This window comes from Sceloporus undulatus, chromosome 6, assembly GCF_019175285.1.
Source record: "Sceloporus undulatus isolate JIND9_A2432 ecotype Alabama chromosome 6, SceUnd_v1.1, whole genome shotgun sequence".
Lineage (NCBI taxonomy): Eukaryota > Metazoa > Chordata > Lepidosauria > Squamata > Phrynosomatidae > Sceloporus > Sceloporus undulatus.
The window spans coordinates 135,579,776-135,595,786 of NC_056527.1; the positions used below are offsets into that span (position 1 = coordinate 135,579,776).

The 16,011-nt window shown below is 40.8% G+C and overlaps 1 protein-coding gene across 1 annotated transcript in view; it reads left to right on the top strand.

The window, feature by feature from the left end:
• Positions 1-16,011, top strand: part of GRIK4 (glutamate ionotropic receptor kainate type subunit 4) — a 434,886-nt gene that overhangs the window by 331,542 nt on the left and 87,333 nt on the right. Inside the window, exons 9-10 of the mRNA XM_042475094.1 lie at positions 12,076-12,228; positions 14,362-14,466. Coding sequence (XP_042331028.1) covers positions 12,076-12,228; positions 14,362-14,466 — 258 coding nt within the window. The remainder of the gene's footprint in view (positions 1-12,075; positions 12,229-14,361; positions 14,467-16,011) is intronic.

The following is a 16,011-nucleotide window of genomic DNA, read 5'->3' on the forward strand; positions in this document are numbered from 1 at the left end:
AGGTGGGAAGAACTGAGTGAGGAGTGGTGGGAGGGTGCACAAACGTTTCCCTGCTCACCACTTTTCTCTTAACAAACTGACTCCTCGCCACTGTTACTCTATGAAAATTGGGATGAATAACTATTTTCAAACATACATTTGTAACCCTGGGGGGACAGGGTGAAGCAGCAGAGAGGTATAAGATGAAAAATTTATTTATACAATAAATAACAATAAAACAACAGCAATGACAACAATGTAAGATGAAAAATAGCTCATTAAGAGTGGATTAAGCCGTGCAGTTTCCACCGCCTTCTATTTCAGATTTGTTGCTCCAATGTGTTAATTTGAGACCTTTGTACATGTGTCAGATGTAGTTATGGCAGGGTCATGCCCCATTGACACCAAAGCTGCAGGAATTAAACTAATTTAGATTTCCGATGCTCGATATATCCTATGTGAGGTAAAGTACAAGGACCTCTCACTATATATTGAATTTGTTGCTTTCTCCAACATGGATACAATGCGTATTACATGACCCCGCTGACACAAAACCTCAGAAAACAAAGCAATGCATGTTCTGAAGCCCTGAGGTGACTGCCACAACAGCTGTCTCAATGGACAGTTAAAACGCTTGTGGCAATCCCTCTTCCAACACTCTTGGTGTTGCCATTTATTAGTATATTCACCTTCTGGCAATCTCAGGCTTCTCCTGAGAACACAATGAAACAAAGATGTTCCAGTGCAATAAAGTCACTGTAACAGGCCACTTGAAGTACATACACACATGCACACTTGTTTTTACCTCCTGCTAAGAGCAGCCAGGCACTACCAAACTGAGAGTGTGATCAAGCAAAAAGTATCAAGTAGCAGGACTGAGAAGACTGAAGTGGGGTCTCCACAGGGGCCCCAATGGCGTCTGTTCTGATGGCTGCTGATAAAATCACCCAGAGCCTTTGGAACTGTCCTCATTCCACTAATACATACACAGGTTGGCTGGCAAGAAACAATTAGCTGATAGTGCCTGCGTAGGCAGCAAATCACCAGCACCCAGAAAGTGTCCTTGCCTGTGGCAGTCTGTCCAGTGAAACACATTTGTCAAGCAGTCTGGCTCAAGGAAACAAATAAGCAGCAAGGTCAACACACAGTCCAAAGGTCAAAGAATCCAAGAAGTCAAAGATCCAAATGGCAGGAGTCTGGAAACAGGAATGCTGGCCAGAAAGCACCTATATTGCTCCCAGCACTAGTCCAAGGCATACTCAGCTCTTACATGGACTGGCGCCAGCTGGTTCTTAGCAAAGCCTCTCCAGTGCTGCTTAGCAAGCAGCCCAGTTGAGCATGATTGGCCTGCTCTTCACTCCCTGCGCTGAGTCCTTGGACTTGGGGGCTGTGCTACCTTCCCACCTGTGTCATCTGCCCCATCTACTGCAGGTCAGTCCTGTCTTTGTCCCCCTTCTGGATAAGGCTGCTGCTCAACAGGGAGAGCTGCATGAGGCTGCTCTGTAGGCTGCTGTTCATGTGGGGATCATAGAATCGTAGAGTTGGAAGAGCTATGGCCATCCAGTCCAACCCCCTGCCATGCAGGAAATCTCAATCAAAGCATCCCCGACAGATGGCCATCCAGCCTCTGTTTGAAGACCTCTAAGGAAGGAGACTCCACTACACTCCGAGGGAGTTTGTTCCACTGTCGAACAGCCCTTACTGTCAGGACATTCCTCCTAATGTTGAGGTGTAGTTCCTGTAGTTTGCATCCATTGTTCCGCGTTCTATTCTTTGGAGCAGCAGAAAACAAACTTCCTCTCTTCTCAACATGACATCCCTTCAGATATTTAAACAGGGCTATCATATCACCTCTTAACCTTCTTTTCTCCAGGCTAAACATCCCTAGCTCCCTAAGTTGTTCCTCATAGGGCATGGTTTTCAGACCCTTCACCCTTCTTTGGACATGCTCCTGTTTCTCAATGTCCTTTTTGAATTGTGGTGCCCAGAACTGGACACAATATTCCAGGTGGGGCCTGACCAAGCAGAATAGAGTGGCACTATTACTTCCCTTGATCTAGACACTATACTTCTATTGATGCAGCCTAAAATCGCATTGGCGATTTGTTAGCTGCCACATCGCACTGTTGATTCATGTTCAACTTGTGGTCTACTTGGACTCTTAGATCCCTTTCACACGTAGTTTCATTCAGCCAGGTGTCCTCCATCCTATATCTGTGCATTTCATTTTTCCGCTCTAAGTGCAGTACCTTACATTTCTCTGTGTTGAATTTCTTTTTGTTAGCTTTGGGCCAGTTTTCCAGTCTTTTCAGGTCATTCTGAATCTTGATCCTGTCCGCTGGGGTATTAGCTACTCCTAATTTGGTGTCATCTGCAAATTTGATAAGTATGCCCCCAATTTTGTCCTCCAAGTCATTGATAAAGATGTTGAAAAGCCCTGGTCCCAGGACAAAGCCCTGTGGGACCCCACTGGTCACTTCTCTCCAGGATGAAAAAGAGCCATTGTTGAGCACCCTTTGGGTTCGGCCGGTCAACCATTTACAAATCCATGTAACAGTTGCCTTGTCTAGCCGACATTTTACAAGCTTGTTTGCAAGAATATCATGGGGAACTTTGTCAAAGGCCTTACTGAAATCATGATATACTATATCCACAGCATTCCCTTCATCTAACAAGCTGATAGTTTTATCAAAGAAAGAAAGAAGGTTTGTCTGGCATGAGTTCTTTCTCAGAAACCCATGTTGACTTTTTGTGATTATGGCATTGCTTTCTAGATGTTCACAGACTCTCTGTTTAATGATCTGCTCTAGAAACTTTCCTGGTATTGATGTCAGACTAACTGGACGATAATTGTTGGGATCCTCTTTCTTCCCCTTTTTGAAGATGGGGACAACGTTTGCCCTCCTCCAGTCTGCTGGGACTTCTCCTGTTCTCCAGGAGTTCTCAAAGATTATTGCCAATGGTTCTGATATTATATTTGCCAGTTCTTTTAATACACTTGGATGTAGTTCATCTGGTCCTGGAGACTTATATTCATTTAGGTTAAACAGGTATTCCTGTTCTATCTCTTTACTTATTCTGTGTTGAAACTCCCCTTTTCTGTCCATTATCCTCAGGTTGAGCACCCTTTGCCTTTTCTTAGAAGACTGAAGCGAAAAAGGTGTTGAGTAATTCTGCCTTTTCACTGAGGATGGGAGACTTGCCTGAATCCCTTCCTCAATTTCCTCTTCAGACTCCTCTTGTAGGTCTGTGTATGAACTCATATCATGATTGTTTTGATGAGTATTGCTTGCTACTAACAGCTAGAGAACTCAGAACATCTGGCAGCTGGTTTGCACATAAGCCTGTATACACTGGACTGGTGTCTCCCTGGCAAAGCACATTCAACATTTGTCTTTCTTTGTAGCAACCACTCATTACCCCCAATGGAAGGACTTTTATACTCACACAGGGAATCCCCCCCGCCACTGCCCAAGTTGTTTCTTATGTTAAATACTTGATGCTGACAGACTTCCTAAAAGCTGATCTCAACCAAGGTTCTCTCAGACTAGGGGTTTTACATGTTTACACATCAACCTCAAGGGAAGTGAACTTCTCCAGATAGCTCTGAATGGCAGGGTCAACAGCTGGGCTTGCCAGGAGAGTCATGCAAACCGTGGCAATCCCAAGGCTTTCTGGATAAGAGACGGTGGAGCATGCTTGCAGAAGGAGGAGATTAGCTGTTTGCTCAAAATGTCGTCCTCGTTAATCACACAGCAAAGAAAGGAAATCAAGGGAAATCATTAAAATTACAGATGGCTAGATTAGGTAATTAGAATGTAGGCCAAAGCAGATGTTTGTAATTAACTGTTTATTCCATTGACAAGAAACCTGATTGTACCACTGGACTGGAGTACTTGTCATTCTCTCTGTTGAATCTGAGGACATATTGGAGGTATCGATGACATTGTTTCATATGCTAAAAAAAATATACACGTAACTTAGCCTTCTGAATTCTCCATACACTGTTTTCTAGCAGGATCAGTGCTGGAGGAGGCGAATGCAATTGTGGCTCCTTATGAGCCTGGTGTGATAAAGTCCCTAGTCCAACACTTAAGCTGCTACACTATGCTGGACCTTAATGCTCCATATATATTAATTCCCTGAGTATCAGACCTGAGGTAGGCAAAATAATAATAATAATAATAATAATAATAATAATAATAATAATAATAATAATAATAGATTTTATTTATACGGATCAATTTATAAGGAACATAAGGATCAATGGTTACAAATAACCATTTGTAAGCACAAAGGTGTGGATTTAAAAGCCAATGAGTACTGGGGATACTGTGTATTATTATTATTATTATTATTATTATTATTATTATTATTATTATTAATAATAATAATAATAATAATAATAATAATAATAATATGTTTATTTATATAGTGCCATAGGCTTTACGTAGTGCTTTACAAAGGAGTTATATTATACTGCTTGGTAGGCAGGGAGCTGGACAGAAAACATGGCAGGAGAAAGTGAAATGGAGTATTTCGAAAAGGAGCATAGTTGCATGGCTGGAAATCTAGCCAGGAGCCCTCCGTGATTCTACATTTTGCTACAGACCTTACTTGTCATTCATAACAAACACTAATAACCTGTCCTCTTTTGTGAATCATGTCTATTCCATCTTGCAAAGTCTTCTAAAGCTGCTGGCCATCACGACCATGAATTCTGCCAATTAATTATGTGTTGTATGTGAGTCTGTTGCTTCATCTGTTCAGAGTCTCCCACCTGTCACTTTACTTGGGTGCCCCCGGCAGGATTGAGAAGAGCATTGATCTCTTTCCCATTTCTATCCTTGATCTGGTCAGGCAAGGTACCTGCTTGATCTCAGTTCGATCGCATTTGCCTAAGCATGTCAGAGAAGCAAAACAAGAAGCTACTGTCTTGACAATCCTCCCCCCCCCAATACCCAGAGTGCCTTTCGCTGTAAGTCAACAAGCAGTATTTACAACAGAAAAGGAACGCAGAAGGAAAAGAAATGAAAATAAGCAGCAGTGAAACAATATACGTTAATGAGCAAATGAGAGAATATTTGCAGAAGGGCTATTAGTGTCAACAAGAAAAGGATGAGAATTTTAAAAGGGTGGAGATTTGATCTAAAGTCGAATGGGGAGAGACAAGGGGAATGTATTTCATGCCAGTTGCAGGGCAGCAGGAAAGCCCTGCGGATCTGTTCCACAACGGCCCTCTTACGGAGAAATACAACTTAATTGTGGATGGCATCTGCCATATGAGCAGAATCCCAAATTGCTTTATTGCATTAAATAAGACTAACAGATAAATAGTGGCAGAGGGAGATGGCAATTAAGAGACCCAGACAAAGCAGGAAATATTGTTTTCGAGCAAGATTTGGAACAAGCTGGAAAGCAGATGAGCCAGAAGGCAACTGGAGAAGCTCTTCCAGATGGTGGGGCTTCTCCAAGACTGGGCAGGGATAATGGGACAAAATAAGCTACATCTGCACTGCAGAAATAATGCAGTTTGACACCGCGTTAACTGCTATGGGTCAATGTTATGGAATCCTGAGGTTTGTAATTTGTTGGGACAGCAGAGCTCTCTGACAGAGAAGGCTAAATAGCTGACAAAACTATAAATCTCAGTATTCCATAGCATTGAGCCATGACAGTTAAAGTGGTGTCAAACTGCATTTCTGCAGTGCAGATGCAGTTATAGGAAACTACAGTAAACTGCTAAATGAGACCTTGTCACAAATGAAGATGGAGAAAGATAGGATTAGCCATTCTCCATCAGGGATAGGACTTCAGCAAGCATCAGGATAAGTCCCAACGAAAGTTTGGTAAACCAAAGTCTGCAAAACGTCCTTTTTTGAACTCGAGTTTTCAGAATCCCACAACTACTATGCCCATGCTACCTGGAAGATTCCAGGAGTGTAGTCCCCAAAAGCTCTGATTCCAAGCAGAATACATGAGGGATTGTATAGAAGGAAACATTTTCTCAACAAAATAAGAGGCACAAGAAGAACACTAGTTTTGGGGGGAAAGCAGATTGACTTCAAAAATGCATAGGAAACCAGTAATTTGTTTGGTTATTCGAATGTGTTACCACTGAAGGAGCACCTCAAGAAAACATATAATTGAATAATAAAGGCAATGTTTTAAACTATGTAATATCATAAAGTAACTAAACCATGGGAAAACAGAAATGGCAAATTAAAATGCAAATATATAGGTTTGCAATGGAGAAAAAAACACCAACAAAACATTTCTGTTTTAAAGAAGCTATCCGATAAGGTGGAACCATTTTGAAGATAGTTGGTAGCTCCTTTAAATTATGGACTAAAAGCCCCACTAAAATGGAAGCCACCACTCCCAATGGAAAGAGAACCACAGATTTTTAGGCATCATATAGCAGCCACACACTGAAATATTTGCCCCCTTTCCTTTTCAGAAATAGAATCCCAGCCTCATAGAGATTCCAATATTTGACCAGGAGAGAAAGTGGAGTGGATGTGGGTCCGGTTTGTGCTGTGGTCTACAGCTATATTGAATGGTGTTCACCACCATCATTTGCAGTTTATAGGCATGCAGCCATTATACTCTTTAGAAAACTGTCCTTGATCATCTTGTCTAATAAAATTAAACAAAATTAGACATTGGGCCAACATAAAAACAACTCCAGGAATGGAAGCAAATGTTTCGAGGCTACAGAGTCGAATATCCCAATCAATAGTGTCATATGCTTCATTAAGATCTACAAGGATCATTTGTGATAGCTAATAAGAGATCATTAACTATACAAGAAAGGGAGAAAGGGAAGGGAAAACGGACTAGAGACCATTAAAGATGATGAGCCTCACTTTTGACATTCCAACCACAAATGTGGGCCCACCAAGATAAATTGGGTTTTGACTCATTACTGACAGGACTTAATGGTGTTAACACTAGACTCAGTAGTGTCAGCATCATTATTCAGCCAAGCCTCAGGAATCTTGAACAGGATGCAAAATCGAGAACTGTGTTACCTGAATTCTCATTTTGCTCATTGCAGTTTGATTCAAGGGCGATAGCATTTTTGTTTTCCAAGCATTATTTTCCCTTAGCAGTTTTTTTTAGGGGGGGGGGGAAGGGGGTGGGATCATTTTTTTTAGAAGTCTGGTTTCCAAAATATAAAGCCTCACTTCACATTGTACAAATTGGCAAATGCATGTAAATATTCAACTAACATAAATGCTTAGCTGTTGGGACAGATAAGAAAAGGCATACCCATTTAGGAGAAGGGTGACCCTCTAGATCAGTGCTTATCAAACTTTGGGTCTCCATAGGTTTTCAGCTCCTATTAGCTTCAGCCATCTTGCCCAATGATCAGGGATTCTGGGAGCTGAAGTCTGGACTGGAGGACCAAAGGTTGAGAACCATTGCTCTAGATCAGTGATTCCCAAACTTTGGTCTCCCATGTGTTTTGGACTCCAGCTCCCAGAAGCCCCAACCAGCTTGGCATAAAGTCAGGTATTCTGGGAGCTGAAGTCCAAAACATTTTTGAGGACCAAAGTTTATGATCAAAGGTTTGTAAGATGATCAAGAGTTTAGAAACCAAGCCTTATGGGGAACTGATTAGGAGGCTGGAAGAGTTTGGAGAAGGAAGAATGAAAGGTGACATGATAGCCAACTTTACATATCTGATGGGATGTCATATAGAAGATGGAGCAAGCCTACATTCTGATGATCCTATAGCAGCAGTTGTCAACCTGTGGGTCATGAACCCTTTGAGGGTCCCACAACCCTTTCCCAGGGTCGCCTAAGACCATCAGATAACACATATTTCCAATGGTCTTAGGAACTGAGACACCACTCCTCTATGGTTGGGGGTCACCACAACTTGAGGAACTGTATTAAAGCATCACGACATTAGGAAGATTGAGAACCACTGTCCTATAGACTAGAACATGAACCAATGGATTCAAATTACAAGAGAAGTGATTCCACCTAAACATTAGGAAGAACATCTTTACTGTCAGGGATGTTTGACAGTGGTTCCATCATAGCATCATAGAGCTGGAAAAAGCCACAAGGGACATCTGGTTCAGCTGTCTGCCACACAAGGATCCATAGTTACAGAACTCCTGAAAGACACACATCCAACCTCTGTTGAAAGACCTCCAAAGAAAGAGATCCCACCTCCCTTCACAGTCCATCCCAGGTAGTTGAATATGGGTGATTCCTTGGTAACCTCAAAAGCAAGGCACTGGCCATTTTAGGTATTCTCAAATGTGATTGCCTTCACCTGGTAGAAGAGGTGAGACAATGGAAGGGATTTTGAAAAGAAGACAGATCGCTCAATCCTTAGTGAAAGGCAATCTGCACGGAGAGGTTAGTTAGGAAAAATGGAGCTTTGATACTAATAAGAAACCGACAGTAATGGGAAAGCAGGAAGTGATGATAATTAAAGGTGAAATCTTAGTCATAGCTGCAAGGAGAAGGGAGGAAATGACCAGTTAATAACTTGATAAAAAGAAACAAAAAAACAAAAGCTTGGTGGATTTGGAAGATGGAAAAAAAGTAGTGTAGAAGTCTGGAGGAAGAAATAGAAGTGATTAGAAGCAAATGAGTCTATGCTGGGCTGTCAACACAGATTGTGAATTATCTTGCAGAAGTAATACTGTCAGATGAAAGGTCTTTGCAAAGGAAGGGACCCAGAGAAAGATTGGTGTGACAGCGATTAAAATTTCCCTCTCCAGTATGAGATCATAGTGTTTGGGGGATCTGGCAAGGCTAAAAATATCATTAAAAGGATAGAGCAAAAAGGGGGAAAGCCCCAATCCAAAGGAACATAGCAAGTCAGAGAATCCACATTATATAATTCCATGTCAGAGAGAAAACATGAAATATAGGGATGAGTGCAGAATTTGAATTTTTGGCATGAATTCCAATCCTGTGCATACTTAGCTGGGCAAAAGTCCGCCTTGAACCTAGTAGGGTTACTTTATGGTTGAGATGTATCAAATGATATTGTAAGTCCTTGCTTTCTGAAATTCAAATTTCTGCTTGGATGGTTTTCTAGTATCTGGCCAAAATTGTATTGATGTCATATAAATGCAAGTTCCTTTACATAGGCAATTGTATTTTTTTTGGCTGTTGAGTGACAGATGTGTTTAGTTCATAGCTATGTAAGGAGAGTTCTGCAAGTGTATCCATTTCACATGCAGCTGTCCTCCCTTGGATGGTATATAACTATTAGTCAAAGTACCATTTGATTCCCTAGGATCATGGAAACATCCGTTGTGCATTGCTTATCACACAGCTGAATAATAAGCAAAAATGTCAGCTTATGGAGTCAGTTGCACAATTTTATTGTTCAGCAGAAGGATGGTGTTGCACAAAAACCGAGTGCAGATTTACAAAATTAGACCTCAATGGCTATTTTATTAATGCTTTAGCAGCTGTTACCTCGAGTGGCTCTGATCCAATATGGCTCTTCTGATGTTTTTAAAATGTCATATGGAAACTTGAAGACTAACAGACATAGGCTGAACCTGCACTGCAAATAATAATAATAATAATAATAATAATAATAATAATAATGCAGTTTGACACCAGTTGGACTTACATGGTTGAATGCTATGGGATTCTGGGATTTGTAGTTTTCTGAAATATTTAGCTTTCTCTGTCAGAGAGCCTTGGTGCCACTACAAATGGCAAATCCCAGGATTCCATAGTATGGAGCCATGACAATTAAAGCGGTGTCAAGCTTCATTATTTCTGCAATGCAGATTCAGCTATAAACGTCCATGGTCTGGAATCTACTCCACTAGATTCATGAAAAATGATATGAAGCTTTCAGAAGACCATTAGCCACCTTTGAGATGTGCATTTCCAAGTTTGCAAATGCAACAGCCTGAGCTGGAAAATACATTTCTGTCAATCTCTCAGAAGGCCTTATCTTCGATCAATAAATATAAGTGCCAGAGGTTATTTGGGCAGAGGTTAATACCATCATAGCTATTGAAATCCTGGGATAAATAGACAAATAATCTAAGCCTGTATTTCTCTATTGGATTCTAAATTTAATTTGGGACGCATTTTAGGAGACTTTCCTCCTTGAATTTTACATCATGTTTCTAGCTTTAAGGATTTAGTGGTGCATAATACATATATTCTCAGAAAGAGATTAATGTTAATTCACCGGAAGGGATGCCTCCTTTGTTTCTGGACATTCAAGCCCAGTATTTTGAATTCAAATTTGATAACTCAGATGAAAAATTAATGTAGCTTGAAGAATTATTGATAAAAAAACAGACAGAGGGAAAGGCCAATTGACACAATCATATAAAATAATATCTGATTTAGAGATTAAGACAGAATCTTACATGTTTTATTGGAACTCGTGAAATGGTGCATGAGGCAGAATTTAAGCAAAGATCCAGATATAAATGTGATCAAATTCTCTCTAAAAGTGACTTGGTGTGACTGAGACTTTTGGTGGAGCTTTATCCCTTTGGGGTTAAATAAAACCCTTAGAACAATTTTAGATGTTGAAAACATTGTAAAAAAGTGAACAGATTTAACATGTACGATGAAGTTATCCTTGCAGGTTGCATTTATTGCCAGACGTTGTGTACACTGATTATTTTTTCTCCCAAAACCGTCTTAATACTAAAATCTGGTGTATCATGTTTTTCTTTCAAATTATTTGAAAGAACTCTTCTAAGGGTGTCTTGCCAAATCTGTTATTTGTAGATAAAACTGAGAGAGGAGAAATATTGTCACTTATTTATTGCACACATTTCGTCTTGACTGTCCTTCAAATAGAAGCCAGAACAGCTTGCAACACAATCAAATTACAGACAAGAATAAGAACAGAAGGACTTTTTAAACATCAGGAATAAACAACCATCGGATGAAAACAATGTCAATGCAAAACACAACTAGAGGACAAATCCAGCACTAAGAGCAGAACTAGAATAAATATCCCATGTCAAAGTCCTCTCTTTAAAATAAGCATTTACCTTGGCTTCTGAAAATGTTCACTGTTGGGAATTAGGTGGGTTTCCATAGGAAGGACCTGCTGCAAGATGGGTGCCACAACCCAAAATACCTTGCTCCTTATCAATATCCATGATACTTTAGTCAACTATGGAATCCATATTGCAAATAAAGTATCTGGTGAGTTATATTACCCCATCTTGGAAAAGTTGGGCCCCTTTGGTGCTGCTAAAGTGACCAAATACTCCTGTTCACAGTGACATTTCTTTTGTGGGCAGTGTATCTGTGTCCTTGCATGGACACTATTATTGTTCATAATATCCTCCAACCACCCCCTAAAAAGAAGAAATCACATTAGTTCCTCCATGAATATCAGAAACGTTCCTAGTGAGGGGACTAAAATCACAACTTAAAATGTGTTGCAAAAAATAACTTTGCACTAGTTGGGTAAACTTTGGTGTACTGGTTGCGTAATGTAATAACAGAAAACCAGGAAGATGTATTTTCTTTTTCATGGTGTGGGACCAGAGAGGGGGGGAGATATGGAGTTGTCAAGAGTAAGACTTTGATGCCCAGCAAAACAATCTACCTTTCCACATAAGTAGCAAAAAAAAAAAAAAAAAAACAGCATAAGGGATGTAAAATAATAAAAACAGCCACATAAATGATGCAAAATAAAAGAAGCCTGTTTCCCCACATCAGGATCATCAAAAAGGCATCTTCGTGGCACTTTTGCTGTTCAGACATTGATTTACATTTACTTGGTTTCTTAAAACCCAGACAGCTGCACAGTTGTGGGGGGGGGGGGGAAGCCCTTCAACTCTTTGATCGGTTGATTGAGAAGTTATTTTCCTACTCTGTCCTATTTTAACACTCATTCAACACCACTCTCGGTTTGACATCCAAGGTGTTTTCTATAGGGATTAGATTCTAATACATATTTGATTTTTGCTTGACTTCTAAAACTAAGTTTGTTTTTGTTTTTAATGTCATTAGCACTGTACATATATTGAAAAACCTTATAACGGTGTTCATTACATTCTTTGTGGTTTCTGGCCTAAATTGTGCTTCCTTCCCTTATTCCTTCCCTTCTGGTTTCTTCAGCTCTCGTCTGCCTTGCTGTTTGATGCCGTCTATGCTGTGGTGAGTGCAGTGCAAGAACTGAACCGGAGCCAGGAAATTGGCGTCAAACCCCTCTCCTGTGGATCTGCCCAAATCTGGCAACATGGCACCAGCTTGATGAACTACTTGAGAATGGTGAGAAAGGATTGGACATGGAGGATGGCTTCACCCTTGCTTTTGACCTGAAGGGGATGTGGAGATCATCTAGATCAAGGGTGGGGAACGTTAGACCCTGAGGGTGAATTCATCCTTCTTGAGCCCCAATGTGGCCATTTGGTTTTTTTGAGAAGATGACACTCGCTCTTTCCATGGCATCATTGTTTAGTGCAGTGGTTCTCAACCTTCCTAATGCCACAACCCTTTAATACAGTTCCTCATGTTGTGGTGACCCCCAAACATAAAATTGTGGTGTCTCAGTTCCTAAGACCATCAGAAATATGTGTTTTCCAATGGTCTTTAGTGACCTCTGTAAAAGGGTCCTTCAACCCCCAAAGGGGTCGCGACCCACAGGTTGAGTGGCTTCCTAACTTTCATACAGTGGGTCCTTGGTATCTGCTGAGCTTTGGTTCCAGGAACCCTCATGGATACTAAGACCCATGGATGCTCATGTCTCAGCATATACTTTGGTGTAGTAATATCTGTCCCTTATATAAAATGGCAAAATCAAGGTTTGCTTTCTGGAATATATACATGGAATATTTTCAAGTGGTGGATGGTTGACTAGATAAAGAATCCATGGATATGGAGGTCTGACTTTACCTCTGCTTTTCCCCCTGTGAAAAAGTAAAAATGTTTCTTAGGTGTAGGATGTATCCACACTGCTGAAATAAAACAGTTTGGCACCACTTCCACAACTCTATGCTATGGAATTCTGTGGTTTGCAGTTTTGTGAAATAGCTTTCACTGTCAGAGACCTCTAGTGCCCTGCCAGGTTCAATGATATGGCATTCTAGGAATTGTAGTTTGTCGTGACACCAGAGCTCTCTGATAGAAAAGACTAAATATCTCACAAAACTACAGATCCCAAAATACCATAACACTGAGCCATGGCAGTTAAAGTGGTGTCAAACTACTTTATTTCTGCAGTGTGGCAGCAGCAACAGTTACAGGCAGTAAGAGCTCTAAGCTAAATTATGCCACTGTTTTGGGTTCTATCCTTATTCCTTTCATTGTACAGTATACACTCATGAAATGTGACCTGCAAGAGAAAATATATATCTAAAATTGAATTCTACCCTTGGATTGAAAGAGTTTCTCCATCCCCGGTTCACTGCAGAAATGAACAACTACATCATCTGTAATAGGCAGATGTCCAGTCTTTGTTCATATACTTCCCAGTTTCCAATTCCCACTAACTCAAATGGAACTCTGTTCCGTTCATGAAGAGTTTTTAATCTGTTGGAAGTTTCTCCTAAAGTTTGCACTTTAAGCCCATTCGTTCTGTCTAGTCATGCTCCTTGGTAAAGCTTCTGATCTTCTGCTCAGTGACAGTCACTATCACCTTAGTCTCAGCTGCCTTGGATAGAATAAAGAGAAAGGGAACACATGTGCCATTGCATGACACCGAGTATGTCTGACACAAGCCCAGCCTGGAGCTTTGATTTCCACTTGGAGTGATACCCTAAACAAAGGAACTGCAGGAATTGCTATATTTTTGCTAATTTTCCTAGGCAGGAACTTGGATTGCTGTCTAATTTTCAATGGCATAGTGCATTGGCAGCAATTAGCAATATGTGGTTTGCTGTCCTTACCCGCTCTTTACACAACAGTGCTTCATGTTACCATGGCACAAGGTGACTTTGTACAGTACCCAGCCATGTAACAGCTTTCCCTGACATCCCAGGCAACAGAGCTGGATGTGACACAATTAAGCACTCACAACAGTTCAACTTCCAACTACAGTAATGAAAATAAGGGTCCTAGCAGAATGTAGAAGAAAGAGGCAAGTCATGAGTTCAGGCAGAATTAAATCCTTCCTTGATTTTTACCATTTCTTAATGCAGAGGAGGACACATGAAATCAAACTGTTGCCCCTGTCAAAGCCCCCTTGCCTTTTCGGTGGCATGCTAGCTTTCCAGGTGAAGGGATGTGAAGAAGCATTCAGTCACACCATTGGTGTTATGAGTGGCCACAGTCCCAAGATACTATTTGAAAATATGCTTTATCCATTGGGCTTTAAATGAGAGAGACGAATGTCAAAAGCACCGAACTTGAAGCTAAAAGGGGACAGTTCCTATTTGGCGCTGCAACTCACCCTCTCTTGGACAGGTAGAATTGGAAGGTCTCACCGGCCACATAGAGTTCAACAGCAAAGGCCAGCGATCCAATTATGCCCTGAAAATCCTGCAGTATACAAGGAATGGCTTCCGACAGGTAAGGAAATAATTCTGGTAATCATTTAATAGCATTGAAAGAATGAATAGTCGACAAGCAATCCATCAAAAAGTGGGAGATGCCTGTAGATCGGAATTTCTTCCAAGGCTCCTCTATTCATGTCTGAGTTGTTTCATAGTGTTGTCTTAGAAATGTTATTTGAGATATAGTTTATATATTAGTTTAGTGTGATTGTAAAAATGGTGAGATTAAAATCTCTTTGCAATAAATAAATCTGGTTGGATGGAGAACATACAGCTAGGGGAGATCATATAACTAGAGCAGTGACTGATTTTTGGCAACAAAGTAAGTGTAGAACATGTTAACGTTATGGCGATTGTAGTGGAAAGTTTGAGGGACACACAGCAGGTGTCCATCTTGGTGAAGTACTTTGAAACATTCCCAGAGAAGGGATGTTTCCATTATTACCAGGACCAATATGAGTTCTTTCAAGGGCTTTCCAGAATGAACACACAAAGGCAGGATGCCGTCTCTTTCTTGCTCACTTCCATCACCCCAAGAAAAAAACAGATCACCTTCTCAGCATGTGTCCCTCTGGAGGTAAATTAAGCAGCATGAACATCTGTGGAATTAGCAGCATATGACGGCCTACTGTGCTGATCCATCTTTGTTTCCTTTTATTCAAGAAGCTCTTTATCCTTCCAGCTTAACAAGTGCTGCCTTTCATAGAGTGGCTTTTGGGATGGAATTATAAAATTTGCTCTGTTGCCCAAGATTGTCTGCAGCTTCTGTAATCCTTTAAGCAGAATATAGGCAAAGTGGCTTGTTCTGAGGAAACTCCCATTCTCCCCCTCTTTCTCTGCCCCTGGCCTAGTCAGTATTGTACAATTTGGCTTCTGCTTCTCTAGAAATCCCTGTCCTTTCCATTTATCCCTTATTGGAGTTCTAGTTTTCATTTTAAAGCCACCCACAAGGTCCTAGACCTCATGGTTTAAGGAACAAAATAGTTTGTGCTCTAATTCCAGAGGCCAGCTTGAAAAAGAAGAGGGACAAAGCATGCTACTATCTCTGAATTTGATTTTGGATAACTACCAGCAAGACAGTAAACTCTGGAGAAGGCTTCACTTGTTCCAGGAAAAGTGAAGGGACAAAATATTTTCTTAAATTGTACAATTTACCCTGTATCTGCTAGTCAGACCATGAAGGACTCTGGAAACGAGAAATGTACCTGAGCCTTCCTCTTGCTGCTGAGATTCCACCACCATATCCTTGGACTTTCTAACCATTCTGTACAAATATAATGATTTGGAGCTTGCTTTCAAAAATGACTTGGAAGTGGAAATTCTCCAAGTGCCGAAATTCTGCAGCCAGCATCAAAATTTATTACTTTGCTGCACTTGCAACGAATCACCAAATACACAGCACTTTGACAACCAATTGCTCATTGCTCTGTGGCAGAGGATGTGCTTTGCATGCAGATGACCCCAGATTCAGTTTGGCATCTCCAGTTAGTTAAAAGGCTCTCAGTTAAACAGATGATGGGAAAGCGCCTTCCCTGCCTGAGACTTTGGAGAGCTACTGCTG